This window comes from Pelmatolapia mariae, linkage group LG12 (assembly GCF_036321145.2).
Source record: "Pelmatolapia mariae isolate MD_Pm_ZW linkage group LG12, Pm_UMD_F_2, whole genome shotgun sequence".
NCBI lineage: Eukaryota > Metazoa > Chordata > Actinopteri > Cichliformes > Cichlidae > Pelmatolapia > Pelmatolapia mariae.
The window spans coordinates 34,523,085-34,548,922 of NC_086237.1; the positions used below are offsets into that span (position 1 = coordinate 34,523,085).

The window sequence follows — 25,838 nt, forward strand, 5'->3', positions numbered from 1 at the left end:
CATTGGCAATTTATTGCATTCCCCTTTAGAGTACTTGAATAAATGGAGAGGAACCTGTTAAGGACAAAAATCATTTCAAAACTGATTTAAAGCACAGTGTAAAATACGGATACATCTTCGTCTGAAAGGTGAAACGAACTTCAACCTGTAGTCTTTTTAACGACCAGCAGGAGGCGACTCTTAAAGTTCCAAAAAGACTTGCGTTTACAGAGAAGTCTATGGGGAAACAATCCTCAGCTCCTTTGTTATGTAACCTCAGCAAACACTTTCCTGATAACTTTGGGTTCAACTGTTAGTTTCAGGTTAACTAAGTAAATCATAATCAGTTAGTAAAATATGGTCATTTTTACAACCAGAAACTAAGAAATTTCCACGCTATTTTCACTGGTTAACAACATATCATTCACGTGTCAGTAAGAAGTGTGTGGTATCCTCTGGTCTCCTGTTTAGATCCACCTTCATCTTGTGACAGTCAGCTTCAAAAAACAACTTTGAAACACTTCAGAATGAGACTTCACTAACCAATGGGTGACATCATGGCGGTTACGTCCATATTTTATTTTTGTTTACAAAGTTTATTGTCTAAAGGAAACAAGACATCCCCCTGATTTATATATATTTTTTACATGAAGTTGCAAAATCAGGAACTACACCGTATAAAAAGTTAAGACAATTTAACACTTTGTAGCTTTGAAGTCAGCACCCTGCCCACTGTCTGGGCATGTGAGTGGACTCTCCAGTTCTACCATTTGAAAAGTATTTCGACTTTAGCAAGGCAACAAGCATTGTATCATATGAAAGTGTAAATCTGCTATCCAGCAAAAGGATTAGCATGAATGGTCACATCCTTTATCCGAGTTTCAGTCAGTGGCCGGAACGTCTTTTCATTCACAGGCAGCTTCTCCAGCTCATCCAGTGTTTCCAAGCCGTCTATTATCCTAAATTTTAGAGGGTAAGCAGTCAGCAAATGTTTCAGTTTTACCTGAGGTAACAAATCCAGTAGGTGGTCACACAATCATAAACCTCTTTTGTTGGCTTGCATAAGATGCTTACTTTCCAAACACTGTGTACTTCATGTCAAGGTGAGGCTGTTTGGCATAGGTGAAGAAAAACTGGGAGCCATTCGTGTTGGGACCATTGTTTGCCATGGAGACCACTCCTCTTACATTATGCTGAAATCAGAAGAACGAAAAACATTCCCACAGAATGATACTTGGGTAAAACCAGCTTAAACCAACTAGCTATAGGATTTACTCACTTTTAAGTGTTCACTGAACTCATCCTCAAATTTGCGCCCCCATATGCTTGTTCCTCCTTTACCGGTGCCTGGAGGTTTTAATAAGAAAACAAAGATGCAATGAACAGGAAGTTCATTTTATATATGTTTTTGCCACTTCAAAAATAACAATAACATCTGTACCTGTAGGATCTCCGGTCTGAACCATGAAGCCCTTTATATTTCGGTGGAAGACGCAACCATTGTAGAAGCCGCTGGCACACAAAGCAAGAAAGTTCTGCAAAAAAACACCAGCAAAATTAAATGCAAATTCTTGTATTTGTCATGTTTTTAAATTACACTCTTACAAATGTTATTATTACATAAAAAAAAAACTGCAATCTTAAACACCTTCATCGCCCTTAAGAATTGACTATCTTTATTATACGATCATTTCTGAGTCTAGATTGTAAAGAACTTTATCTGCCAGAGGTGACCACATCACACCTCTTCCATCTTCATTGCAGACAGTATATCTTAGAACTGAGTTTTTAAATTGAGTTTTAAGGCTCTTTGTAGTCTTGTGCCATGCTGGAAAGTAATTCCGACACATCAGGTGCACACAAATCTGAATAAAGTCGGAAATCGGGTCAGTAACCTCTTAGAAATGTCCTAAATCAGTTCAATCATTCATTTGATTTGATTTATCAATAATCATCATCATTTACACCTCCATTCAATTCAGAATTACAAATTAATCTAACTGGCATGCCTTTGGACTGTGGAAGGAATCCGAAAGACCCATGCACACACACAGGAACAACATGCAAACTTCATACAGAAAGCTCCAAAACTGCATTTGAGCGTACTCTCGTACTACAACAACACAAGGTCTAAGTGGGTTAGGATAAACTCCATCCCACCTACGACCCTGAATTAGTGGAAGAAAATAAATCGAGTGCTGGATCGTCTTACTTTTTCACGTAAAGATCCATAAAATGTAAGAGTGTTAAAATAAAAGGCTTGATTGCTAGGGAGAGTTAGGGTGAGAAATACATTTACCTCACATGCCCTCGGTGTGCGCTCACAGAACAATTCAATTTTAATGTCTCCTAGATCTGTGTGAAGTGTAACAGCCTGCAAAATAGACAAGAACATCAAAAACATCACGAAGACAAGGAAATTCTCCTGAACTTCAACTTCAACTACTTGACTAGCTTAGCCTGCTATCGCAAAGAACTACATTATTACACAATGCTTTAAGTGACTCGTAGCCTGTTTAGAACCGTTATAACGTAATACTAGGAAACAACCTCCATTTGACAAATAGCGACTGTAAATGCGACAATGAAACTCACCATTTCAAATGTTGCGTCTGTGAACAAGTGTGTCGAAGAAACATGTCCGTGTGGGGATGGGTATCCAGCGGTGAATGGTTCCGCAAGGAATTTTTCACAAACAAAACGAGAGGCGCAGACAATTGAAAAATTAAAGAAAAAAAAAAAAAGAGTCACTGGCACTAACAGTGAGGGGAGGGACATTTTGCTGACATGGTTTGGGCGTGGTTGTCCAGTTTCTGGAAATGGTCCTCGTAAAAAATTGTTAATGAGTGATCCCCTTTATCCTATGATGAAGGATTTTTGTAAAGGTGGGAGTGGTATCTTCCTGCATGACAATAGCTTTGCCCATGAGGGCATAATGGGTCAGTCACTAATGGCTCAGTCACACTAGAGTACAAATAGGATAGCCTAGTCATTGCGACAAGGATTTCAATTTGTAGAAGGTTTGGTCATGCCACTGTCTCCAACCTCTGTTTGAACGTGTGTGACTGTAGCATGATATGGGTTTTTGCAACCACTATAAGGTCAGTTGAACACCTACAGTATGAGAGATGTTATACTGGTATATATCAACCAGTGCCAGGGGTTCCATAGTGTGGTCGTTTACACATTTGCACAGAGGTCAGTATCTGTATCTACACACTAGTTTGATGTGCACACTTGCACATCAAGCTAAACCTTTATGTAATTTTTTAACCCTTCTGTGATGACGCTATTAAGACATAGGCAGAGCACAAAGCAGAGATGAAGGTTTTTAAGATATATGGCACGTCAAGATTTAAAGGGGCTCTTTATAATGTCAGATAAAAACGAGCTAAACTACAGCATCGCCTCTAATGAAAATTCGGAGTATTCAAGGTTTGGGTTTACGACATGTTCTCCGTGCTGGTGTAAAACACCTGAGAACAGATTAGTTCATAAAAACTTCAGAGTAAATTTCATTAGCACTACAGTGAGCAATTTCTGAAAAAAGTTTGTGCCAAAAGCCCAACAGACACCAAGACAAATGTGGCTTACTTCATTTTTTTATTTTACTGGAGTCAGTGGTGTACAAGACATGAAGAGAAACATATTCAAACACACTCAACGTCGGTACTGATGCATTGATGATGTTCCTTTGGCAAAAAAACAAAACAAAACAAAACTGCACAAAACCAAATGTGTCAAGATAACACGTCTGATTGTAACAGAGAAAGAAAATTATTTTGTACCCAAATTAAACATTTTAAGAGGAAAAAAGACAAATTAAAAATAAAAAACAGAAACCAAGGGGTAAGGAAGTCCCATTATTCAGACATACACACTTGGGCTTTATCTATTGCTCACAATAAAGACACAATTCAGACATGAGATGTTTGACAAAAACACAAGCAAGGTCAAATAAAGTGGTTTTTCCTTGAAAATACAGATACATTTAGTTTCAATTCAGCAGTTAATATTAAATACACAAAACTAAAAAATAATGTATAGAAATTTGATATAAAAATGTTATCACAACTGTTTAAATTATTACCAGAAATAATAATAAAAAAATAATACCGTAATAATAATAATAGGCAATCAACTAAAAAAAAAAAAAAAAAAAAAGTGAGTACTGGCTGCTTTCCTGAGAAATTTAGTTCTACAATAATCCTAACAGATATCAAAATTAAAATAATAAAATTAGTCTAATAATAAAAATGAAAAAAAGAAAGATTAACAGTGACTAAGACAAAAACATGTTTATTTAATGTTACTACACTATGCACTGACCACTTATTTACAGTACTGATTGCAACAAATCACTCAGAGGTGATGACATGATGTCCCTTTTAAATGGAATAGTTGATTGTCTTACTAAATAGGTGTATTGCTGATGTATTTGTGGGTGTCATTCAAAATGCTCCACTAAAGACCAAAATCCATCTCTTTTTTTTTTTTTTTTTAATATTTCTATGTAAAAGCTTAAGCGTAAACTTAAATTTAATCTCGTGGCTGGCAGTCATTCAGGTAAACCTTCCCACACTGGAAAATACCCAAAACAGGTTTTTCTATGTGCATACAATAACTTGTACACTATAGTTTGCAACACCTAAAAGTAAGTTCTGAGAGAAGTGCTATAGTGCAAAAGCATCCTTTAAGCACAACAATCTCTAATCTACTTAATGTGAAAATCTCACCATGTCTTTAGTAAAACCAATGTGACAAAATGAATACAAATGCACATTAGAAATCTATATCGTTACTACCAATACAGCTTAAATAAATGTAATACTGCACAACATAGCATAGTCAAACATGTCACGGTTATAGATGCGCATAGCTGAAATGTTTTCTATTATGTATATTGCTTCAGTCAAACTTTATTAGAACAGGAATTGTATTTTTCTTTGGGTAAATACAAGAATTCCTGTTGTGTGTTGTGCGGCATCAGAACTGTGGATCAATATCAGATTCCACATTTTTAGCTTTGTCTTGGTCACTGTGTCAAAACAAAAATACAGAACAGTCACTCTCAATTGAGCAAAAACAAGTAAACCTTTACCTAAAAATCTCTCTTTCTTAATTAAAAACTAGTGAAGATTAAATATGCTTTTAACTGTGAGAAATAAAGTTTATATTTTGAGAAAAAGAATGCACTGGTTACTTCCAATTAAGTCTGATTATTGATTTAAAAAACAAAACAAAAAAACATATCTTTTCTTTTCCTTAACAGGAACTTGTTTCTGCAAGAAATACATCTGGTACTAAAACAAAGACAGGTATAAAAACAACAAACAAATAAAACCCTTCCCCAAAACCCAGAACATCAATGACATAGTAGCTTATCTGACACCCGATCCATCACAACTCAGAGGTTATTGCCCATAAAACAACAAATAACCTTGATCTTGAGCACAATTTAGGTGAAGATTCATTGGGTGATTGCGTGTGCAAGCTTGATTATATTGTGACTAATACTGTCTTGTGAATGAACAATACACCATGGATGCCTGGCATAAGCTCAACGGTCTTTTGGACGGATGAGCTTTAAAAAAAAACCAAAATAAAATAAATAAATAATAATAAAACATTAATAATAAACTACACTTTGTGCATCTTCAGTAACCAGAATCTAAACTCAACAGCTAGGTACAGCCTTGTAGAAGTTTTACCAGACAGTTTAAATTACAAGGTTTGCTCTCTGCTGACCCCGACTCTTTGCAGTAGTTGTTAATAGTGAGGAACAAAACTGGTGAGCAGATTTAAACCAACATTTAACCATACTCAATATCACAAGGTGAGGTTACAAGAAAAACAGAAACTGGGTGTGTGTTGGGGTGGGAAATCACCTTAAGACATATTAAGTGTCAAGCATGGTCACTTCTGAAAATTTTGCAAGAAGTGCCCCCCCCCCCCCCCCCCCCCCCCCCCAAAAAAAAAAAAAAAAAAAAAAAAAAAAAAAAAAAAAAAAGGAAACTATGACAACAAAAGCTCCATCGCTATCTGGGGTTGACTATTATGGTGCACTTTGAAAAACTAACAATTTTCATCTGACCAGACAACAGAAATATAACAATCAATGCATGACAATGAGAGGAGAAAATAAGGCAACTAATCTGATCGACTTGTAAGATTTACTTCATTTTCTTTTCATTTAATTGGAATGTAGATTGATTCTGTAGAAGTAAAATTTCAAATTTCTTTACTACTAGCTTTTTAATATCAGCAGAAAACAGTAAAAGAGACTTTTATCCTCACCTCAGTGAGTAATATGTAACATTTCCAACATTTAACATTTAGGATGTGTGTTTTCTCACACATAGGTGAGCAGCTTCTTCACTGAACATTGCACACTAATGCAGTCCAGTAATAATAAAGTAACAGAATTTGAGTCCTATTAGGGTAGAAAATATAATATTACAATGTTATAGAAACAAACTAAAATGAACATGAGGCTAGGTGCTTAAAAAGTACATTTAAAGACATGATGACATGTCTGGTCTTTCTTATTTGTAGCTATTGAGCTATCATTGCTTATCACCAGTGATTCTTTTTACATCTGCTACAAAAACAAAAAAAAGCCCCAATCTCATTTAAGCCTCTACGTTTGACAGACATATTACAAATACTTTCAGGCTCCATTTTAATTTCACCACTGTCATTCTGTATAAACTTAATCTGAATTCCTGTGAGGCAGACATGACTCATCTCATTCAAAATCTTTAAGCATTCCCCCGCATTTTATTTTGTTATGTGCAAGTTATTGCAAACATATATACTTTTTTGTGAAAATGTTATTTTCCATTAAAGATATACTAGCAGTAAGGTTTGGGTATTCTGATAAGCTTCACTAATGCCATTTTAATGCTAGTGCAATAAGTGATATGCAGCAGAATAATTGCTTTTCCTTAAGCACTAGGTCAAACACACATCTTTCCATAGAAAGAGGGAACCGAACCCTCCATTCTGCCAAATTGTCTATTCTAGTATCAAAAGATGATCAGCCAACCAACCAACAAAAAGCCCTTTAGCGCTACAATACTAACCGTGTCCTCAATGGCCTTCTTCTTCCCACTTTGTAAACCACCTTTAGGTACAAGGCTCTCAGTATAATCATACTCCACTCATCTATAGTTATTACTGTTTTGTTAAGTCATACTATCAAATCACTCTCAATAGTATCTTTGTAACTCAAAACAGGTGATTATCGTCTATATACAGAAATAAAGATGTCTTGGAAGTAATTTTGCCATCTCATTGTGCCTTCAAACTGGAACACCTGACAAAATATTTTAATGTATTAAACCTTATTTTTTTTAGTATTGATCAGTGGTATTTTTCTTTTTAGTAAAACTGGCTCTGAGTGTTGCATACGCTGTCTTCTATACCATAATCGAGAGGCATAAAAATGTAAACACAAGATTCAAACTACATTATTGCTAAAAAGCATCATTACTGAATTATAATGTAAAGGCCTGAGAAGTTTTTTGTGAAGGAATTAATAAATCAAATAGACTAAGAAGACAGCCAGAAATTGCCAGGATTTTGGTCCTACCAATCTGGCACTGGTTCTTGATGCCCAAACTTAGAAACGGCACAATGCAGCAGGAATACTGCCTGTTATGGCAAGCATCTGGGACCAACTTGTAGGTCCAGAGCCAGTAGATCAGTATCTGTACTTGCAGATGCAAACCTGTTTTTTAAGCTTGTTCTTTGTCTGCTTTCCACAACTGTTCCTTGACCTCTGTGGGCAGTGTGTTGAACAAGTCCTCTTCCACCACAAGACCAGTTCTCTTCAGCTGTCGGCACTCTCCAAGTTCCACCGGCAGACACTCTAGGCGATTTCCTCTAAGCTCTAGTTGTGTCAATGCAGTCAACTCTCCAAATCGTGATGGTAGAGACTGCAGGCAATTGTTTCCCAAGTTCAAAGTGCGAAGCTTCTTGCACTGGAACAGTTCATTAGGCAGGTTCTCAATCTGTATTTTAAAGAACAAGGAATTTTCCATTGGGAAAGAAAAGGAAAGAAATTATGACTTCTAAGTTCATTTATTCTTTTATCAGCAAATAAATAATACAAATAAAGCATTGTGGATAAACTCCAATCTATAATTAGGATAATATTAAAATGGTTGGAAACTATGCTTATTACATCACTTACCCTATTGGCTGTCACTGCCATGTATTGAAGATTTTGGAGGAAGCCAATATCTGTTGGGATATAGATTAGGTTGTTATGGCTCAAATCCAAGATGCGCAGCTTGCGGCAATAGAACAACTGGCTGGGGATCTTCTCAATCTTGTTTCTGTTCAGGTACAGCTTCTCCAGGTTGTTCAGGGTGCCAATCTGAATAGGAATGTAGGCAATCTGGTTGTACCAGAGCTTAAGGCAGACCAACCGATGAAGATGCTGGAAGCTGATGATCTCCTCAATGGTTTTCAGGTTGTTATCCTTCAGGTCAATCTCTTGCAAGTTGTGTAAACTGAAGATTGAGTGTGGTATGCGTTCAAGATCACAGCGAATAAGCTCTAGTTCTGTCAGATTTACCATCTTTTTTAGACTATTGAGCACCATGAGCTTGGTTCCTTCATTATTGATGGACAATTTCTGGAGGTGCATGCCCACATCAGTGACCACTTGAGGTAGCTTGGTGAGATTGCTCTTCAGACGAAGCACTTTGAGTCTCTTGAGCTCCCGGAGCCCATCAATGACGATGTAAGGGTTGTTCTCAGCACTGAGATTCCCTGTCAGATGAAGCTCACTGAGATTCTTCAAACTGTAGATCCATAAGGGGATTTCTTTGATGTCGGTGAACTTGATATGCAGAGACTTTAAATTTTCACGCAAAAAAGCCAAAGCTGGAGCTTCTATTTTGGCTGGGGTGTGATAAAGCCACATCTCTCGCAGGTTAACCAGCTGAGCAATGATTGGGGGAATGGTAACATCTGGGATTAGCTCCAGTTTAAGAACCTCCAACTCCATCAGATCGAACACTGTATCTGGAATGCCACTAAGCATGAAAAGGTGCAACTCCAACTTCTCCTGAGAGTTCTTAGTTATCCTCTGCCTGAGTTTGTCCAGTGTCCACTCGTTGTTGAGGTTGAGTTGCCTCAGCTTATTTTCGCTTACTTCTGAGAGGAACACGGCAAAGCGTTTTGAGTACAGAGGATCATACTGATCTATCATGTGCAACATGAATGCAAAGTCATTCTTCACATCGGGTATGTCACTGTAGCTGCTCTCTTCCCGGATTGACTCAAAGGAGTACTTCTTTAGGGAGCGCCGAAGCATCCAGCAAAGCGTGTACATGCAGATCAAACCATACACCACCACTAAACTAATGTAGAAACACGCTAAGATTTTAAAAAGTGTAGCGAGTGGGTGAGCACAACGGTACACGCTGTAACCGGTCAGGCTCTCTATATTTACAGAACAGTCAACACTAAATTGAATATCATGCACATAATACCCTGTGTAGCAGATTATCAAAATAAACTTGATGACTTTGATAATAGTCTGGCGTATGTACAGTCTGTATACAATGTCTCCTTCTTCCACGTGTATGCGGAACTTCTTCACTTTTTCAAACAGAGCTTTTGCCTGTTCACCCTCTTTCTTGTCTAAAACTCCTGTTTCCGTTCTATCTACAATGCCCTGCTCAAAGCGTGATTTTGTCCTTTGAAGCATAGGAACACTTGCTTCAACATCCTCACTTATTACAGATTCCTTGTGGTCCATTGAGCCATTCATTTTCACTGGTTTTGGGTCACTTTCCTCAACCACTGTCTCTGATAGTGCCCTTGTTGTCCACGGAGAATCGAAGCATTTTAGCAAGATAGATACAAAGTGTTCTAGCTTGGAGCTAGTCCGTGGAAACTTAAACCAAAAGTTGCTGCAAGCTAGAAAAATAAGGGTGTGGAGTAATACTAGGTAGGGGAAATACTTGGCAAACCAGTGCAATGTATTTTCATAGCAGACAGCATCAACATAATTGTACTGGTGGCGGTCCAAATCATACTGGATCCCTTTGGGCACTGATGATGTGATGCTTGAATTGAAGTTCTTCTTGCAGGTTTCATTGACCACCCATTTGCAGGGCAAGCAGATCATCTTGTCCTGGGTGACCTGCAGTGTTCCCCCAAAAACAGAAATCATGAGCATGACAATGGAGATATAGTCGGTGAAGACATCCCACCAAGGTTTCAGGATGCGGTATGCTGGCTGTGTGTCCACAAAGTACCGCAGCTCTGTGATGGGGATCATGGTTTATCTGTGGGAACATAGAGAATGTAGACAGTGATGTATTGAATTAAAGACCCCTGTCAAACATCAGAACAATACAGAAATGTCTGTTTACAAATTAAACGCTCCTTCACAGTAATGCTTAAGCAACCTTTGCCTAAACGACGACACAAAACCTAGCAGAGAAATCAATACTATAATTCTAACTAACAAGGGCACACATCAGAACACTGACCATGGTTAATTTGAAGGCTGTCAAGAGTAATGAATAGCGATTGTGACAAAGACTTTGGTGTTTAACTTTACTTGGTGGACTACCATGTTATTGATTTACCTATTGTTAAGCAGGCTCAATTAATCTTGCTTTCAAAGGACTGTCATACCAGACAAGTCATTTCAAATGTTAGCGCCAAATGGCAATCAATAAAATATAAAGTAAATTTATCTGCGTCTTAAATTACTCCTACAAGATTAAGGTGAAGTATTAATGGGCTGCCTAAACATGCAGGCAAAGAAACAGCTGCCTTCAATATGTATGCAGGATGTAAACGTGATAAATGACTAAGTTAGGTAGGCAGTAATTTCACACTTGTTAATCGTGAGAGGTTGTATTATTACTGTTCATCAGCAGTAATAACACATAACTTCCACTTCTCTATTCTGATGCTGATTATAACACAAAATCTGAGTACCAAAACTAAAACAGGCACAACAACAGCCACCTCAAGGCACTTTACATTGTAAGATAAAGACCCTACAATAACACAGTGATGAGACAACATGAGATTCATCCATCTGTTTAACATGGGGTTTTTGGCCTATACAAGTAATGGAGCCAATTAATGAGGCAGGGTTTTCAATGCATATTAAAAGATTTTGGCACTCAAGTTCAGAAACATTTGAATTTAATTGTATGTGGAACGTAATTTACGAGAGCATGAGTAAGTCACAAAATGACTTCTTTAAGGGAAAACAGTATCGCTAAAGTATCCTTGGAAAACACACTGAACACAAGTTGCCCACTCACTCATGCTTTTTACATTAGATAAAAAGTGCTGTATGGATGTGCGTGTGCTTGAGTGAATGAGACTTGTTGAAAGAAAGCATTCGGAGTGTTCAAATTGAGTAGAAAAGCACTATATAAGTACCAGTTCATTTATCATTTAAATGTGAAGCCAACCTCAAAAGGTGAATTTTGAACAGTTACCCACAGATTTAAATTGTTCTTATGGTGGGGTGGCCACGAATACATTCACTGAACAAAGCACATACACATGTTAATGTAATAACCATTGCTAAATAATTAAACAGAAACTCGACTTTCATTACTCATTCATTTACATCACAACCGTGATATAACAGATAGTGGAGTTGCTCATAATCCAGCATGTGAGACAATTTCACATTGGATGGAAGATACACACAGACAGCCTTACTAAGCTGCTGAGGACACAGTCACCGAAATTAAAAATGAATTCATTTCGTTACATATTTACTCGTTGAAGAAAGGAATTCCTTACACTGCTCATTATATAACTTTTGCATTATTAACAAGGTGGTATGACATAACGTACACTGTCACATTACCATGAGTTAACAACATAAACCTTATGCTACAGTCCCACAAAATGACACAAACCCATACTCTAACAAGGGCACACTCAAGATGCTTCTTTTAGTATGTAGGTATTAACACAAAGGTGACAGTAAAGATAATTAAGCCAGCCCAAGGAGGATCCAAAGAGAAAAATGCTGTAGCCAAAGCAATGCTACTTTGGAGGCGCCCGACTGCTAATTACTCCTTTAACATTGTTAAAGGAGTAACTTGTGAGCATCTGAACATGCCAAAACAGGTAATCCAACACTTTTTATTAAACCCTTTGAATCATCGTTTAACATTGTTCATCGTTTCTTTGCTATTAGTTTTGTATTGGTTGTACTAATACTAATACCAGTATTTGGTGATTCAAAAAAATCTGATCCGATTCCAATATACTTTCTGATACAATTTTTCCTTCAGAAAGAAGAAACATGAATAGATTAGTCAAACTCCAATAAAAAGTAATATCTCCTCAAAAATTTTAGATCACACAAAGTGAAGTCAGCTGATTAACACAAAATCAATTCATCATCCAAATATAACTGACAAACTTATGAAACACAAGTAATGACATACCAGACATGATTACTCAGACATGTATGTCTGAGTAAATACATGTATGTATGTATGTATGTATGTATGTATTTATTTATTTGCAATTAGAACAAAAATGCATTGCAGGAAAATTTTTGCCCCAATACTAGGATATATCACCTTCCTTATGATGAATGTTTGAGAAAAGTGAAGAACAGACACACAAACATACAGAGACTCTCTCCTTTAGTAGGTAGATAATGCATTGTCTGGGGGATATTGCTGGACCAGCCAAAATCATGCACTGCCTTAAAAAATCCAAAATAAAAAAAGTCACATAATACATAACTTATGTAAAATGATAGGTTAACAATGTCCTATTAGGTATGAAAATTTGTTTTACTTACAAATTCTAATTGTAAAGCACAAGTCCTCCATACATAAACAGCCAAGAGCAATCCACAACTAATCTCCCTTACCTCTGCTGTACATCAGAGCCAGATAAAGCCCTCTAAATTGCCACACCCAGCATGAAAGCTCGAGAAGTCACTCTTCTTAAGAAGATGTTCCGTTTTGGCTTGTTTAACCCAAACAACGTGACCGCCAGAGGAGCCACCTTGCTCCCCTGCTCTCTATTCTTAGCGGTTTCCGTTAATAATACCCAGAGTATTGTCTGTGGGGGCCTTGAGAAGTACCTCCCTCGACCTTCAGGAAAAGATCCTGTTTACCTTATAGAAGCTGCTGTCTCCAACAAGTGTCTCTCTGGAATACTCTACCGTCACCTTTTGCACCCTCCCAAAAACACAAACACACACACACACACACACACACACACACACACACACACACACACACACAACAAGAATCAAGACCTGGCATTCATCACAGAGCTTGTACTTTGGTAGGAAACTGTAATGACAAATAGTCGAGACGCCTAGTCTGATTCTTGGCCAAATAAGCATATTTAGACTGGCCAGTGTTCAGAGAATTTTTTTTTCTTCACACAGCTAGCAGCTGTTGTATTGCGACCGCCTGTATGGATGGACGATGAAGCAGCAACAAGTACTCTTAGTCAATAAACTCACAAGTTTGGAGGTGTTATCTGTGCTCCAGTGCCTGATGATGTCCCTGGCGGACTAACCACTCACTGAGTATCCAGAACTCTTCATGAAGCATTGCCTCTTTTATCAGAATGCAGTTGAATCTGAAAGAGAAAAAAAAAAACCCACTTGGTATGAAAATGCAGTTTTCTAGACTTTCTGAAAAAGGCAATTAAAGTTACGCAAGCGTGCATTAAGTGATGTTTTAAGCTGATGCTTCTTAAATGAGTGATTGTTTATAATAATAATAAAAAATAAGCTAGTTTGAATTTGTTTTTGTCACCGCTCATAACCAAAACATGGGATGCCTTTGTCACCTAGCTAGCTGAGCAAGCTACTAAACATAAAGTTAAACCCGGGTGCTTTTTTTCCTTTACATGTGCCCTTAAATAACACGAAACGCTGTTTTAAGGGCGTGAACTGGAATCTGACAACAACCAGCTTATTTGTCAGTACCGACCACGAATAAAGGCATTTTGTTGTTAAGACATGTTCGCAAACTAAGCTATACTGTTCAGCTAGTGAGCTAAGCTAGCTACATGCAGACCAGGGGTTCTTGTTATCGTTACATCCTCGGCAAAAGCCGCACCTAAAACGACACTAGTACACTACTAACAAACACTGAAAATTTTGTGAGGTGTTCAGCTTACTTCAATTGGTGTGCTGCGTCCAAAACTAAGGCTACTTTATCAATAGTTCCTCACAAATTGCGTTTGCTGTTGCCAGCTAGCTGTTGGTTTTCCATCAAGAACTCGAAACCCACCGAGCAGCGGCAGTGTGACAGTGTTACAAAACGTAGAAGAAGAACGCTCTTCTTCGTTTGTTTTTCCGGAAAGAGATGTGTTTTGACAGCGAACATTTTGTGTATTTATTGAGTGCACGACAGCGAGTAGTGCATTTTAATTCCAGAAATGTTGTCTGTCAACTCTTTGAGGATTGTTGGCTCATCCCGGGCTGTACTGCACCCAAGCTGGCTAACCACCAACCGAGTGCTTGTTTCTAAAGCTGTTACATGTACAGCTTACTGTATGTCTACCAGCCTCCACAGGAAGGGCACATGGCACAGTAACATGAACTTCAGAGCACTCAGACAGGGGAGAGAGCTGTTTTACTGCACTAATCAATCCGCTTCACCCAGGAATTGCTGCACAAGTCAAATTAAATTGAACTGTTGGAACTGTAAGCATCTTCTTGACAAAAGACCTGCATTTTTCTGCGTGTCATGCAAAGCAGTGCAGCCCCCTGTAGAAGGGACATCCTACTTCAAGATCATGGATTGGTGAGTTTCTTGTTTACCTTAACATATGCCACCATCTTAAAAGGTTTTCCAAATGAATCCAATCTATTCATTTTATCATGTGTTACCTTTTTCAGTGACTACACATTCACACTGGACACACAAAAGCTGCAGAAAACATACTTGCAGCTCCAGCGGTCTCTTCATCCAGACAACTTCAGCCAGAAATCTGTGGTAGGCAGGGGGAATGTAAGGGGAATAGAGATCTGCTGAGTGAGATGGTCTATGAGTCAGAGAACACTTTCCTTTCTATTAGTCGCCCTGTGACACAGGAAATTGGGTCTGACCCCTTCTCCCCATTTGTCCACTTGTGTGTGCATTTTTGTTTTGTCATGATAATTCATTGTGACTTGGCCATGGGAGTAACTCTGGGCAAAGTAAGAAAGATGGGCTTGCTAAAAGACACTGACAAATGTAGGGCCTGGTTAGGGAACTTGATCTGTGTTAAGCTACCAAGCAAGCTCAAGGCATAGGAAGCAAGTTTAAGGAATTGAAACTAAATAGCAGTGTAGATGAACAAGCATTTGTTTCTCAGGGAAAAATAAAAAAGGGGTATAAAAAAGGGGGGTCGGGGGGATGGAAATGGTGTATAAATGGACACATCTAGTAGTATAAACAGCTTTACATGTTGAATTGCATCAGTATATCTGAAGGGATTCATGGCTGCTTATTTCAGCTATGAAAACCAGGAGGCAACTCTGGTAAGCCAACATGACTTTATGTTATTTATGTTGATAATTAAACTAGTGCTTTTCCTGCTGTGAAATGTAAAAGTGCCTACTAGGACCTGCGTTCCAAAACATTTTACATTATAACTGCAAAATCTAAAATAAGAAAAACAGAGGTATATTAAATATATTAAATATTTATACAGGTTAAGAAAGCAAAAGTTAACTTTGGTTTAGAAAGTTTTCATTCAATTACTCATCTTGCCTTATGAATGGAAACTTTCTAACTCCCACCAGGATAAAAGGTTTCATCACAAGCTGCTAAATTGTGACTTAGGAGTCTATTTGGATAGATTAGGAAAAGTAAGTAGCTGAGATTGTTCCCCTGAAAATAATAGAGTGAAAAAAGGGGGTAAGATCTTGTGACTATTAAGATGTTTTATATGCGGAGTATTTTCTTTATTAGTCAAATAAATTTGGACGGTTTGGCTTAACAAGATCACTGAAACAATTACTTCATTGTCAAAACAGTCCTGATTGTGTTTGTGTATACTGACTCATTATATAAATTTTAATTACACTAAGGAAGGTCCATGTCACAGTCTTTTTAATTTGGCCTCTGTACACCACCAAAGGTAGATTTAAGATGTTTAAAACTGTCAAAATGACACTGAAATGCAGACTTTCAACTTTGATTCAAAGAGTTTAATAAAAAGTATTGCATTACCTGCTTTGGCATTTTCAGATGCTCATAAGTAATTGGACAGTTGATTGACAATCACAGTCATGGTGAGGGTGAGGTTGATTCTTTGTGTATTTTATAAAACTTTAAGTAGATATAATATCTGACATTCATTCAAAGTTTTGAACTAATATCTAGTGGATTTTCACTGGAGTTCTTAATATGATGTCAGATTGCTGCAAGTAAATAGGGTCACCATAATAATGAAAAAAGAAAAGGAAAAATTAGGAAAGCACTGGCCAGCTGAATAACACTAAAAGCCTTGATGGACCAATATAAGGCAACTATAGTAGATGGTTTACAACAAGACAACACCAACAAAAAAACACTGGTTACACTCAAGAACAAGGAAGTCATAATAGGAAGAGAAATGGCTCATCATCTGCCAAACATGGTATACAGTGGCTTGCAAAAGTATTCGGCCCCCTTGAACTTTTCCACATTTTCTCACATTACAGCCACAAACATGAATCAATTTTATTGGAACTCCACGTGAAAGACCAATACAAAGTGGTGTACATGTGAGAAGTGGAACCAAAATCATACATGATTCCAAACATTTTTTACAAATAAATAACTGAAAAGTGGGGTGTGCGTAACTATTCAGCCCCCTGAGTCAATACTTTGTAGAACCACCTTTTGCTGCAATTACAGCTGCCAGTCTCTTAGGGTATGTCTCTACCAGCTTTGCACATCTAGAGACTGAAATTCTTGCCCATTCTTCTTTGCAAAACAGCTCCAGCTCAGTCAGATTAGATGGACAGCGTTTGTGAATGGCACTTTTCAGATCTTGCCACAGATTCTCGATTGGATTTAGACACCAGGCAGGTCAGGGATAAAGTAATATAGAAATTTAAAGCAGGCTTAGGCTACAAAAAGATTTCCCAAGCCTTGAACATCCCACGGAGCACTGTTCAAGCGATCATTCAGAAATGGAAGGAGTATGGCACAACTGTAAACCTACCAAGACAAGGCCGTCCACCTAAACTCACAGGCCGAACAAGGAGAGCGCTGATCAGAAATGCAGCCAAGAGGCCCATGGTGACTCTGGACGAGCTGCAGAGATCTACAGCTCAGGTGGGGGAATCTGTCCATAGGACAACTATTAGTCGTGCACTGCACAAAGTTGGCCTTTATGGAAGAGTGGCAAGAAGAAAGACTGGTAGAGACATACCCTAAGAGACTGGCAGCTGTAATTGCAGCAAAAGGTGGTTCTACAAAGTATTGACTCAGGGGTCCGAATAATTACGCACACCCCACTTTGCAGTTATTTATTTGTAAAAAATGTTTGGAATCATGTATGATTTTCATTCCACTTCTCACGTGTACACCACTTTGTATTGGTCTTTCACGTGGAGTTCCAATAAAATTGATTCATGTTTGTGGCTGTAATGTGAGAAAATGTGGAAAAGTTCAAGGGGCCGAATACTTTTGCAAGCCACTGTATGCAGTGTTATGGGAGGGACATAATATGCCCCACAAGTGTTTACTGATCAAGCAACCGCTACCAGAAGTAGCAGGATGTATTCTCAAGTGTACAGGGCTGTAGTTTCTGCTCACATTCACCCAAATACAGCAAATCAGACAGCACATAACAGATAAGCATACTGCAAATGCAACCCAAGAATTTCTCAAGGCAAAAGAATGGGATAATCTTCAATGGCCAAGTGAGTCACCTGATCTCAACATAGAAGAGCATGCTTTTCAGTAAATGAAGATAAAATGGAAGGGAGAGACGTACAAACAAGCAGGAAGTGAGTAGTTAAGACTAGCAGAGGGTCTCAATGGGAGAAACAGCATTTGGTGATGTCCATGTTTTCTGGACTTCAGGCAGTCATCAGAAGAGAATTTTTGTCCACGTATTAAAAATCATTCTCATATTTAAAGTTATATCATCAGTTTTCCAAATTTTTTTGTGCCTCTGATTGTTTAATCTAAAATCCACTGCGGTGGTGTACAGTAGCACTGCAGTATTTTTGTTTTGTTTGTTTTTTTTCCCCCCAGCTACAAATAGGATGATATTGTCTATTGCTCTGGAAGAGTTTTGACAAGTTGAAGAAAAATGACACAATTTTGCTGTGATGTCATCAGGGGTATTTCAGCTTGTGCTGAGAGACAGCAAATTTAGAGACTGAAAGATAAAGATATGTACCAAGGGGAGAGGATATCTTGGAAAAACCTATCACTTGCATTATTTTTGGAACTTTAGCCATAAAAAAGCCAGGAAATGTCACTCTGTGGCATACTTTTTTTTTGTTCATTAACATTTAATAAGGAGCAGTATGTAGGACTAAGGCTGGGATTCTGTTCCCTTCCAGACGAGCACACAGAATGCAGCTGACATTAAGGTTATGTCATTATATAGTTCTTTGTTGTTGAAGCAGAGTTATACTTTGTTCATTTGTTTAAATGTTTTTGCTTTTAAATACAATTCATTTTCATTTAGTTTCCAGATTGTTGTTTTCTAAATTTCAGAATTTTTAATTAAGTTTTTGTCAGTTATATTTAAAGGATATTAAACAGGTAGCAAATTTCTGATGTAATTAACTTATGTAAATATCCCAGACTCAGCAAATATACAAACCAGTGCCTTCTCATGCTTGCTGTTTTGACAAACTCAGCCAAATTGAGTCTGACAATGACAAATGTACAGGTAAAATCGCATAGTGGCTGGGCAGAGAAGTTCCACAGGCAAAATAAATGGTAGGTTATGTAACTGCAGAAGGTAGAACACCTATATTAGTGTCATCGAGCACAGAGGGTGTAGTTTGCAACAGTATGACTACCCCTCACCTTACTGCTTGTTTGTTTTTTTGCGGGGTTTTTTTTTTTTTTTTTTGCATCATATTTTTAGCTGAGCATACACCAGTGTGCAAACACTAATTTAATTGTGAATGTTCTTTTCTTACAATAAATCCTGTACAATGGACATTTAAGAGTTCCATAACTTTGCGAGGTAAATACTAAACCACTAGAGATCTTTTTCCATGAAATAGACAATAAAAGGAAAGCAGTTTAATTTAGGTTCTCCCACTTGTCATTTGATGAAGCACTCACTCACTGATGCTTAGGAAAGAAGTCTGATGTTTTCTTAATCTTTTCTTTTGTAAATTGTCACTTGCTTTAGTTAAAAAAAAAAAAGAATTTTGTGTCAGGTTTGAGGTTCCTGCCAAATCTTATTGAGCCCACAGCTCATTTACGGTGAGACTGTAAGGATGATCACTTACCTAACAATTTCACATAAAGAAATAAGGCTTGTCCCAGTGCATCAGAGTTTTAATGCGTTAGATGTTATTTTACAATGTGGTAAATAGTGTTAAAGCTCCCCATTTTCCAGTTCCCCCCTTGTAGATCATTAAGAAAAATGCATTGCAGTTTACGAGAATAAGCATTATGAATGCAAGATGGAGAGGAGATGTATTGCTTTGGGTGTAATTTATTCTGTACACTCAGGTGGAAAAGCGAAATGCAGAATGTTGTCATGATATGATATGAAAGCTAAACTCATATTCAGCAGAATGTGAGAGGGGAGAGGTAGCCTAAATTGTTTCTTTATACACAACCTGTCCAATATTGTACTGAATCTGTTTTATTTATCACCACCTCTGGCCATTTTTTTCTTAATTAGACATCTTCCACCCTCAGGGGTTTGCATCATATATAGAAAAGTCATTACTTATATGAGGCAGCCACCTACTGCATTGGTTGTTATTAGAGAAACAGCCTCACACGATGGGCCCATGGGTCAGAGCTTCCGACTATTGATTTTCACCAGAGCCGACAGACCTGATAGCTGCAAAATGTTCTCAGATCTGCCAACCATTTCGGAGCTCTCACCCCCGCTCCCACCCAATCCTCACATCTTGTTTCCGCACATTTGTCATGTCAAACTTACACCTGCATCTCCTGAAGGGTCCCAAAATGCTTGACTGCAAGAGTTGATGCATGTCATACAGCTAATTATCAGTATCATAAAGGTTTTTGACAATGCTATAGATTGCGATTGCAAAGTGTAAAATCACTCACATTTTCTGTGAATATTGTAAAGGTTCATTCTTTCAAATCCATAGCAATACAAATAAAAACAAAACATTATAATACAGCCTTTCTTTTCCTTTTTAATAAATGATTTTGGATTGAACTTGCTATGCTTAGAAATAATCCTAACACAACACATCCCTCTTTTGCAGAAAGAACAGGAGTATTCAGAAAGCCAGTCTGCTCTCGTTAACAAAGCATACAGCACTCTGCTTAAGCCTTTGAGTCGTGGTCTTTATATGGTGAGTTTCAAATGTCTGATTTAACTTGTAGCAAAATTTGTAATTACAAGGTCTGTCTGTGTGATCACATGTTCGTCACCATTTGACAGTCAAGACTGGTGTCTTACATCTAAAGGAGCAACCTTTGACAGATTCCCGTCATATGTTTCAGCTGGAACTAGAGGGAATGAATATAGAAGAGGGCACAGACTCTGGAGCTGATTCAAATTTTCTAATGAAGCTGATGGAGATTAATGAGGCCCTCGATGAAGCACAGACTCCAGAAGAGGCCATTATGATTGGCCGAGATATAAAAGGTAAACAAGTTGTTATTTTAACATTACTTAAGTAGATTTTTAGCAAGTCGTTTGCCTAATGTAGCAAAAGTGGATGTGTAATATACGTTTTTCTGCATGTCAGATGTATCTACTTCAGTCTAAATCGTCAATTATTAAAGTGAGAGATGAGAATCACTTAATGGCTGAACTGCACAAATGCTTGATTTTAAGGGTTAAGGTTGCAATCCCTTAGATTTCAGCTCTGGTCTATCTGGAAACACCTGTGGTTACCATAGTAACCTCAAGTGCAGTGTAGCACTACATCTAACACTCCTCAAGGAGCTACTCTTGTCAGAAATACAACAGAGAAGCAAGGGATTTACCCATTTTCACAGCAACCAAACAGACCAGCACTGGTTGAGTGCATATGTAGGCAGATTGAATCCAAGGTGAGAATGACATGAACAATGAAATATAGTAAATGAAAAGGTCATTAAACGAATACACTGAATACACAGTAATTACTCTGAATCATTAATGCAGAATAAATACTAAAAATGAACCGGATAAAAAAACTGGATTATGGAAGAATGTACTCGTGTCCCAGTAAATGCAGTGTGAGCAGCTTTGAATTTCTCATTGCGATTCAAAACTGCTCACGCTGAAGGTGTCACAAGGAAAACATTTTTAAATGTCAATTGTAGTGCAAAACGTTCAGCTGCAATAAACTGCACAGTATATAATGTATGTCTGTTTGCTACTGCAAGCGGCTTAGTCTTTATACATGGCAGACAGCAGTCTCCACATGCCGCTATCTATTAAAGACAGATCTATCTTAAAGACAATGTCCCTATACAATTGTTTTGGATTTTTCAAACAGAGCCAGTTGCTGGTTGATGGAGCAGATACAATTGTGTGCCTTTAGATTCAATTCAGTATAGCTCGCATCATGCCGCATGTGGCAGAACTTGCAGATTTTGATGAGTTTTTATTGAGCTTAAGGATGATTAAAATTTAACCTTGTCTCTGAAGAGGACAAACCATAGGATATTAGGAAATGTGCTTGTCCAATGGGAACAGTTTCACTGGCTACAGTAGTTTTTAATTTGCCCCCAATTTTACATAACAAATGACCCATTACATTACAGAAACAGTCATAATTGCCTCCCAGTAAAGTCAGTATGTGACAGATTTACCTATGTGTATAGAGTCTGTGCAGTTTCTAAGTAGATTTCTTCACTGTGAATAAACAGCACCACGTGTGGGGTATGTTGTAAACACGTGCAGATATAGAACTTGTCTTTTCCTTACCTGCAGGAAAACTGGCAGACTTGACAGTGCATATAGATGCTGCTCTTCGTAAAGGTAATAATATTCAGATGCTGCTTTGAAACACTGTCTATTCCTCCCACTCATTCCTCTTTGTGTGTTTTGTAATCTAGTTGAAGCTTCCCTTTAAGTCACTGAGTGAGTCATTGATTAAACCTCCTTTTTCACCCTCTTTCTTTTTCAGGAGAGCTACAGGCCGCCAAAGCAATACTTGTCCAAATGAAATACTATGCAAACATTGAAGAGAAAGTAAAGGAAAAACTTTCAGAATTCCTGTAGTTTTCTCACTATTTAAACCACTTTATGAAACATTTTTGACACTTTAAAATGTTCTGTATAGAATTGCACAATCTGTTGTACATTTATCTTGGGAGCATGTAATGTTATTTTTAAAGCTGAATAATAAAACTTTACTTGTAATGCATTATCTACAGTTCCATTAATGGTAATAATTGCTTTTTTTTCAAATGAAAAACTATAGATATGTGTCTGTAATTGGATGAGTACAGTATCTCCCTTGAATTTCACTAATTTCACAAGCCTAATCGTATCAACTTGTACCTAATGTGTCATTAAATATGACAGAGATCTATAATTGGCTCTGATTAAAATGCTGCTCTGAGTGTTTATATGATTATCCTGCCTATCAGTTCAGCTTTTTGTCATGTGGGGCTCACACATAGATGAACGATCCCCACACAGTTCCTCGGAGTACCTTTAGGTGGAGACATAACACCTTAACAATCATGAAGAAAACCAATACTTGGTGTACAAGCCAGATATAGGACCAGAAGGAAGCCCTTAATTGAGGCGGACAACCTTATGAATTATTAATGGTTGTTTCATATGTCGCTTTAATGCTATGATAATCAGGATGACCCCCACTGAATGACGATTATTTGATGAGCCTAAGATTCCTGCGCTGTCATTTATAGCTCATAAAATGAATGTAAATAGTCCTTGCACACCTGTGCCAGCAGCGTACTGGTACATGCATCAGAATGCAAATTCATGCACCTTCACATACACATGCTTTCATTTTTCATTCTTTTTAATGTAATAGAGAAAAATCCTCATAATTTTGTAATTACAAATTGGAGTTCAAATCACATGTAGAAAGATACTGATAGAGGTGTAACTACTCTGACATATGCGGTGAAGCACTTCATCTGAGAGAGCCATTAGATCACATATCCTGTGAAAAATATCATTTGAGATATACTAGGATCACACACTAAACTGTATGTGTATGAGTAGTTTTACCCTTTTTTCTGTGTGTGACAGTCCTCCGGAACATCCTACTGTAACACATCCTGACTGGTGGTTTATCAAGTCTGGAACAACAGTGTCATACGTCTGAGGCTGTTTGGGTTTTTTAAACTATGGCGAAGCAGTTTCCTTAATGCACATGGATAGACAATGAATTAAACAGCAACTACGGTGCCTTTAAATTAATGAGAAAATGTGATCGACTAACAGTGAGGCCACTGCTGTCTCCCAGAAGTCGCTGAAATTGAGTTTGAAAGAGAAGAAAGAAGGGAAAAAAACTCACTACAGGCGAGCTGTGAAATTGACTTGGATGGGATGGCTTGGCAAAGGACCTAGGTACATGTGACCACTATGCAGCTTCTGGAATGAGTTAGGTCAGCTTCAGGCACACTACATAATGTACTGCTGCTGATGGAGTGTTTACTAGTTATGGTGCACTGGTTTAATCCAACTGTTATATTGAGGCCTACATGACCCAGGACATAGAATTCCTCTTAGTTACTGTAATGGTTGTACATCTGGCAAAATAAGCTTTTTTGATTTCAAGATTTCGATGACATGGGAAGATACCTCTGTTATATGTGGTCACTAAATATGAAGTTCCAGCCTGTAGCTGGTCAGCTTAACTAAAGGTTTTCAAGAAAAAAGTAGTGCAAACTTGGCATCTCCCAGGTATTTGTCTGCTCAATTTTTTAAAGCAATTTTTTAAGCATTGTTCAGTTATCTAATCTAGAATCACCAGTCACATCTTGACACAGTTTTATAATTTTTTTTTTAAAATTCAGACTTGTGAATTCTGCCTTTTTTGTTTTTGTGAAATTCTCTCACATTCAAAATTTTAAGTCCCATGTCTCTTTTTTTCATATCTCTGGATTAGCATATAGGGGTAAAAGAAGAATAGCTATTCTGGTTTTGTCCCAAAGAAATAAAATTAGCTCGCCATCGCCTTTTACTTTGTGTCTCAGTGTTTTAATCCTCAGAAATACCAGTGTACAGTTTAACTAGATGATATGTTCTGGATATGTACTTTCACAGTGACAGCACATAGACTGTTACTTTGATTCGATTCCAAAGCAACAGAAGGCAATGTGTCTCTTTTCTCCCCCAAATTTATGCAAGTAAAGTTAACTAGCTCCTGGCTATAGTTTAATACTTAAAGGATGCACATAAGAGTGATATAAATCTTCTTGTCAAACTCTTAGCAAGAAAGCAGATGTGTATGTCCCAAAATTTCAAAATATTCTTTAAATTCTGTTGCAGTAATAATGAGATGCGTAATAAAAAGTAATACTTTTGCTGATCTAAAGTTGTATGATAGGCGATGCTTATTTTGTATTCCAGGCAAGTGTTTCACTCGATTTTAGAATATCAAAAGCCTCTAAAATTGTGACTAATACTGGTTGTAGTCAGAGCGTAATTCATCTCCATATTAGCTTAGCATAAATATCACAACAAGATTAATATATCACAATGTTGTCATAATCCCATTAAACTGCAAAGGTAGTGAGCCACTGCAGCACTTTTGACTGAAACCTACTGGAAAAATCCCTCATTACATCATCTTTGGCTTGCAACAAAGGAGTATAAACACCCAAGGATTCCATATAGACCTTCAGCTATGGATGTAAACAGTCAGCAGTTAAAGGTCTGAGTGGCAAAGGTCAAAACCAGTAGAGGATGACTCACTGGAGCAACGCTCTTTTCTGCTCACAGCTGAGCAGAAGTCTTTATGATCCTCACCCCTCTGCTTAGCTTCTGTGTGACTCATCTGCTGAGTGTCAGTCCCATCATCCCACAGACACCTCAAGCCTGCTGCGTGTACCCTACTTGTGTCTCACAAAGTAGTAATACCATTATAATCTACCACCATTAGGCTTTCTTCCCACTCTCAATTTAGTGTGTTTTCTGTTTGCCTCATTCTTTTAATAACTGGAGTCTTTGTGTCATAAAAACAAGTCTCTAAGCTATAGCTTACTTAAAACATGCTGCTCTATAAAATGTTCTCTTTGAATATTTGGATCGGGACTGTCTACACTTACTGGCCACTTCATTAGGTACATCTGCACAACTGCTTGTTCATGCAAATATCTAATCAGCGATGTAAGAAGATATACAGATGTCTCTGAATGCTTCGCCTATTGAACCTTCAAGCAGATGGGTTATGTCAGTTAAGAACAGTAAACTGAGGATACAGTTTGCATGAGCTCACCAAAGCTGGACAAGTGCAGATTGGAAAAATGTTGCCTAATCTGATTAGTCTCAATTTCCACTGCGACATTTGGTGGAATTTGGCATAAACAACATGAAAACATGGATCCATCCTGCCTAGTATCAGTAGTTCAGGCTACTACTAGTGGTGTAATAGTGTGAGAGGATGGTTACTTTGAACACTTTGGGCCACTTAGTAGCAAGTGAGCATCGTTTAAAAGCCATAACCAACTGTATTATTGCTGCCCATGTCCATCCATTTGTGACCACAGGGTGTCCGTCTTGTAATGGCTGCT

General features: G+C 37.7%; 3 protein-coding genes across 3 annotated transcripts; 1 reads left to right on the forward strand and 2 right to left on the reverse strand.

Annotated features, from left to right (window-relative positions):
• Positions 1-9: 9 nt before the first annotated feature.
• On the reverse strand, positions 10-2,675 carry ppil3 (peptidylprolyl isomerase (cyclophilin)-like 3). The gene is made up of 6 exons (XM_063490022.1): positions 2,575-2,675; positions 2,279-2,353; positions 1,421-1,514; positions 1,259-1,326; positions 1,054-1,172; positions 10-938 (listed from the first exon to the last, which is right to left on the reverse strand). The coding sequence occupies exons 1-6, from the start codon at positions 2,575-2,577 to the stop codon at positions 812-814; spliced, it is 486 nt and encodes a 161-aa protein (XP_063346092.1). The 5' UTR covers positions 2,578-2,675; the 3' UTR covers positions 10-811.
• Positions 2,676-6,016: 3,341 nt separating this feature from the next.
• On the reverse strand, positions 6,017-14,263 carry lrrc8ab (leucine rich repeat containing 8 VRAC subunit Ab). The gene is made up of 4 exons (XM_063490363.1): positions 14,143-14,263; positions 13,478-13,596; positions 8,177-10,286; positions 6,017-7,994 (listed from the first exon to the last, which is right to left on the reverse strand). The coding sequence occupies exons 3-4, from the start codon at positions 10,277-10,279 to the stop codon at positions 7,719-7,721; spliced, it is 2,379 nt and encodes a 792-aa protein (XP_063346433.1). The 5' UTR covers positions 10,280-10,286; positions 13,478-13,596; positions 14,143-14,263; the 3' UTR covers positions 6,017-7,718.
• A 57-nt stretch (positions 14,264-14,320) lies between these two features.
• Positions 14,321-22,595, forward strand: hscb (HscB mitochondrial iron-sulfur cluster cochaperone). Its single transcript, XM_063490365.1, has 6 exons — positions 14,321-14,771; positions 14,867-14,963; positions 20,390-20,479; positions 20,631-20,775; positions 22,054-22,101; positions 22,250-22,595. Exons 1-6 carry the CDS (start codon positions 14,404-14,406, stop codon positions 22,342-22,344), a joined length of 843 nt encoding a protein of 280 aa, XP_063346435.1. The 5' UTR covers positions 14,321-14,403; the 3' UTR covers positions 22,345-22,595.
• The last annotated feature ends 3,243 nt before the right edge of the window (positions 22,596-25,838 follow it).

What these genes read in the sequence shown, in the direction of transcription:
- hscb (XM_063490365.1), top strand. Translation starts at nt 14,404, where the DNA reads ATGTTGTCTGTCAACTCTTTGAGGATTGTTGGCTCATCCCGGGCTGTA. An exon ending in TACTTCAAGATCATGGATTG is followed by an intron (nt 14,772 to 14,866) that starts GTGAGTTTCTTG and finishes TACCTTTTTCAG; the next exon opens with TGACTACACATTCACACTGG. An exon ending in AGATGCTGCTCTTCGTAAAG is followed by an intron (nt 22,102 to 22,249) that starts GTAATAATATTC and finishes TTTCTTTTTCAG; the next exon opens with GAGAGCTACAGGCCGCCAAA.
- lrrc8ab (XM_063490363.1), bottom strand. Translation starts at nt 10,279, where the DNA reads ATGATCCCCATCACAGAGCTGCGGTACTTTGTGGACACACAGCCAGCA. An exon ending in TGGCAGTGACAGCCAATAGG is followed by an intron (nt 7,995 to 8,176) that starts GTAAGTGATGTA and finishes TTTAAAATACAG; the next exon opens with ATTGAGAACCTGCCTAATGA.
- ppil3 (XM_063490022.1), bottom strand. An exon ending in GCACACCGAGGGCATGTGAG is followed by an intron (nt 1,515 to 2,278) that starts GTAAATGTATTT and finishes GTTTTTTTGCAG; the next exon opens with AACTTTCTTGCTTTGTGTGC. An exon ending in AAGTACACAGTGTTTGGAAA is followed by an intron (nt 939 to 1,053) that starts GTAAGCATCTTA and finishes TCTAAAATTTAG; the next exon opens with GATAATAGACGGCTTGGAAA.